Source organism: Gastrolobium bilobum, unplaced genomic scaffold (assembly GCF_033153095.1).
Source record: "Gastrolobium bilobum isolate Gb01-03AN ecotype WA unplaced genomic scaffold, APGP_CSIRO_Gbil_v1 utg92244, whole genome shotgun sequence".
Lineage (NCBI taxonomy): Eukaryota > Viridiplantae > Streptophyta > Magnoliopsida > Fabales > Fabaceae > Gastrolobium > Gastrolobium bilobum.
Window position 1 is genome coordinate 50,849 of NW_026898742.1, and position 4,583 is coordinate 55,431.

The 4,583-nt window shown below is 34.6% G+C and overlaps 1 protein-coding gene across 1 annotated transcript; it reads right to left on the reverse strand.

The window, feature by feature from the left end:
• LOC133283778 (uncharacterized) lies at window positions 1–3,406 on the reverse strand. The gene is made up of 6 exons (XM_061480690.1): window positions 3,073–3,406; window positions 2,830–2,943; window positions 2,441–2,521; window positions 1,831–2,003; window positions 1,610–1,706; window positions 1–114 (listed from the first exon to the last, which is right to left on the reverse strand). The coding sequence occupies exons 1-6, from the start codon at window positions 3,331–3,333 to the stop codon at window positions 1–3; spliced, it is 840 nt and encodes a 279-aa protein (XP_061336674.1). The 5' UTR covers window positions 3,334–3,406.
• Window positions 3,407–4,583: the final 1,177 nt, after the last annotated feature.

The following is a 4,583-nucleotide window of genomic DNA, read 5'->3' on the forward strand; positions in this document are numbered from 1 at the left end:
TCAAATAGCTTGACCATCATCATCTCCAAGTAGTGAGAGAGAAAAGGGGGCAATAGCCACATTAAATACTCTTGAGCCTACTCGATCAACATGTATCATCTCAAAGTCACCTTCCTGGATTACAATATAGAAGATGAGATTTAATCACCTGGTTTTATGTTCCTTTGGAAGGTGAGAAATCTAGAAATACTTGAAAGTTGAAATCAACCATGAATCAAACAGGCAGATGTAAATGTATCCAAACCATTGAAAAGCATCTAAATGACACCACTTATAATTTTCCTCCCTTTTCTGCAATTTCTACACTGATGAAGAAACTGAGACTGTTGCGTAGTTAAAATCATAGTATAAATTCATTCTGTAGTAATATAGAAGTAGTCATGAAAAAAATTTAAAAAGGATGCAACCAATCACTAAATTATAGGGCATGTAGAACATGCCTTCAAAATTCAAATTCAGTTAGGCTTTTACTCTTGCTTTCCTCTTCCAGAGCATGATCTGTTGATTATGAAAATGAAGATAGTTGTTTTGGTTTTAAATCACAGCACCATAGAACCAACTGAGACTTAATGTCAAATATATTTATCCCCAAAGGAGATGTACAACAGGTTTTTCTAGATAAGAGTTCTTAAAGAATCGAGCTAAAAGTGTAGAAAATTAGAATTCAAACATGTTTCCGTTTTTATTTCCTATTAATTAGGATTGATTATGATTGATTAGGATTGATTATGATTGATTAGGATTAATTGTGATTGATTAGAATTGATTGTGATTAGGATTGTGATAGGATTGATTAGTCATCGCTTAGTCATTCTTAGCGATTCTTTCTTGTATAAATACTCACTCATGTAATTTATTCAATATCAATATACAAAAACTTCTTTTCAATAAAAAGAATATGAATTTTTTGATTGAAGCAAATTAATCAATATTCTCAACATAAAAAAAAAATGAAAGGAGGTAATCTGATGCTTTAATCTATCTCGCTGGTTATATTACTGTTTGATTGCATAATGCCCATACTATCTGAAACAATGCATCTATTTGATAAACAGGTAATATTACTAAACACCATAAACAATACTATGAGGGTACTAGCTTCAGCTAAAGAACTCAATGCAACTCTTATTACCCGATACTCAGACTGACCAAAGCAACAATATCCAACTTCTAATGTTTTAAGAACCAGACCCATCATTGAACCAGTGAGAGTACTAGTTCATGGTTCACTAGTCCGATCTTGGTTGAAGGGTGATCGAACTGGCAATAATTAAATATATATTTTTAATATTAAATAATGTATTAATTAAGTAATAAGTTAACATAAAATCATAAGAAATCAAGATAGGTAAGATTTTAAGTTAGCATACAAGGATCATATTATATGTATTGCAAGATATAAAATCAATAATAAAAGGCTAAATAGTAGCAGTCTATGCATGAACTCACACATGGACCTACTGATGATCTGACCAGTTTTCCAGTCCAACTACCAGTCCAGTCCGCTTTTTTAATCATTGCTAATTTCATAAAAGAACAACAATAACAAAATCCTTTTCCCACTAAGAGGGGTAATTTCATAAAATAACAAGGGGGGAAAAACTCATACCATTCTACCATTCTGTGTGCTTAATGGGCAAGCGGAAGAGTATTCAAAACTAGTCCTAGGAAGTATAGCTGGCTGTTCACCAACAACCCCGATCCCCCTGTCATGAGGAAAGTAAAAAGTACATTGGAGTTGGAACTTGAATCCACATGGGTTTAAAAGGAAATAGAAAACACCTTGGAAGCAAAGAACATAGATAGTGAAGAGAAAAATAATTAACTCACCAGACATTTTCACTTTCCCCATTAGCATCAGTTATAATCCAATGCCTTCTAAGAAGTTGAACAGGGCGGTTTGAATTATTGGTAATTCTGATTCTATAAGCAAAGAAGTATAGCTCCTTTGAAGGCTGACTTCTGCCCTCTATATATACACTCCTAACTTGGACCCGTATTCCCTGAATAATTTAAAAATAGATGTTAAGAGTTCATATTTTTATTTTACAAGTAAGTGATGTCTCATATGAATTTATAGGAAAATAAATCTCTGTTCACTTTTCAGAACTTATTATAAACCAAAATTATAAGACTGTACAGATTTCTACCACGAAAAAGAAAACCTGAAACATTTAAAAAAGAAGAAGTCTAAAACTTAGGGAGTAAATTATCCCAAACAAATGTCTCAACCCACATGAACACCATGAGAGATTGAGAGTCCCATTGATTTTCCAAGAGAGCTACTCATCATCTCCATTTCAGAGGAAATTGCATTGAACTAATTATTCTACGGATACAATTAACTTAAAAAACAACCCCTAAGACAGATTAACCAAGAAATAACTGAATCATAGATCACAAATTAATTGAAGCTAACAAAAACAAGTAGTATTCCTACCAAGGTTGTGGCATCACTCGAACATTTTAAGAGAGAATGCGGGGCAATTTCTTTTAGCTCATCACGATATCTAGCTGCATCCTGGGTTAAAAAACAAAAAGGTAAAACAAGTTGTCAAGACGTAGATTTAAGAGACAATCATATGGCAACAGAAACATGGACAATAATAGGCCACATTTTGACAATTCGAGATGAAAGATGCTATATGTGCTGTTCTGAACAATGAGATAACGTGCTAAGTGCAGCATTTAATGGCCGAGAGGAACAATGTATGTTCGAACATTGGGTCACCGAAAAACGACACGACCATAGTCCAACAAATGTAGAAAGCAATGTAAACATGTCATTTTCATCTGTCCTAAAATCAAGATGAGTAACAAAATAGGTACCTCAAATCTCTCATCAGCAATTGCTTCCTTTAACAATCTCCGTAGACGCAGAACCGGCACTTCGTTTTCAAAACATTTCAGCGAGTCACGAATCCTCGCAGCCTCTTCGTAATCCTAACGCAAAATTTTCAAATTCCACAAAATTAAAAGGCTCTTTCCAAAACAGAGTCATCAAAAAGCGACATTTTTTTTTAATAATAAATATTATTTTATTTTTTTAAAAAGAAAGAAAAAAACACTAACCTCGGATTTAGCAGCCACCTCCATTTGTTGCTTCAAGATCGCGTAGTTGTGGCTCCGAGAGAAAAACGAGCTCGAGCTTGAACCTGAACTCGTACTCATACTCCCATTCGTATTCCTCTCCGCACCGCACGCTACGATCACACTCCCATTCCTTCTCCTCCGGTTCCTGCAATTCACCCATTGCCTCTTCATCCCCACCTCCGAATCCGTGAAAACCGCTAACCGCAGATCCAAGCAAGCCTTAATGTTTAACGACTGCATTTTCGTTCAAATTTTCTCTCGATAAAGCAATCCACAGCTTCAATTTGCAAATCAGAATGGATTCGAATGTGTAGCTTTGATATTTTTTATTTTTCCCCCTTTTTCTTTTTCTTTTTCTCTCTTTTTCCGTATACAAGAGTGGCTTTTTAGTTCGGTGTGCTAGCACGTTTTCCGCGGTTTTCCTTTTCTTCTATTGGATTTGGAGCTTCGACCGTTTTTAACGGGTTAAACATAACTCTTTCTAAATGCCAGAAATATATATCTGAAAAAATGTGAGATGCCAAATTAGACATTGTATGTAGGGAAGGATATTGTCATAACCAAGTTGTGTTACTATCAAGTGATTACCAATCAATCTCACAGTTAGATCGATTATATTGATCCAACGGTTATATTTATTTCCATCTTTGTATGGTCATGATTTTCCATATTTAATAATTTATATTTATTTTCACCTTTGTATGATTATGATTTCCCATATTTAATGCTTTCACTTTAAATATGGAGAATCATGACCATACAAAGATGGAAATAAATATAACTGTTGGATCCATATAATCGATCTAACGGTGAGATTGATTGGTAGTCACTTAATAGTAACACAACTTGGTTGTCACAATATCCTTCCCCTTGTATATTTCAAAGGATTTTCGAATTTAAATGATGAAAGCGACTCCTTGAAATGAGGGTGTTATGGGGAATGAGACAAAAATTGCAAAATATTTCACCATGCCAATAATGTTTGATTGTGTTGTGTCTGAATTGAAACCACGGCGTTACCTATTACAAAAGGAAACAGAAAGCTTTTACTGTAAAAGAAAATTCTCATCGTAAAAATGAATTGAATCAAGTGAGTTCAAAATACAATGTAACTGACGTATATATCAGTATCGGGACTAAACTGAATAAACTGTAATAATAGACTAGCTAAGTATGGAACTAACTAACTGTCATAGTTAACTAACTAAATAAAATTAACTGCTATAGTTAATTAACCGATGTGGACTCTATACACTAATACCCCCCCCCCCCCCAAGTTGGGAGTAGGATGTCAATGAGTCCCAACTTGGGAACATTCTCCCTGAAAGGTGTTGGGTGTAAAGACTTGGTTAGAACATCAGCAAGCTGATGTGCAGTGGCGATGGGCAGTAGTTTGAGAAGACCACTTGTAATTTTCTCCGTTGTTATGTGACAGTCAATGTCAATGTGTTTAATCCTTTCATGAAAGGTGGGATTCTGAGCAAGGTGTA

Excerpts from the sequence above, each read along its gene's own strand:
- LOC133283778 (XM_061480690.1), bottom strand. The coding sequence starts at position 3,333 with ATGCAGTCGTTAAACATTAAGGCTTGCTTGGATCTGCGGTTAGCGGTT. Across the intron at positions 1,707-1,830 it reads GGGGAAAGTGAAAATGTCTG|GGGGATCGGGGTTGTTGGTG; the intron begins GTGAGTTAATTA and ends TCCTCATGACAG. Across the intron at positions 115-1,609 it reads GCACACAGAATGGTAGAATG|GAAGGTGACTTTGAGATGAT; the intron begins GTATGAGTTTTT and ends ATTGTAATCCAG.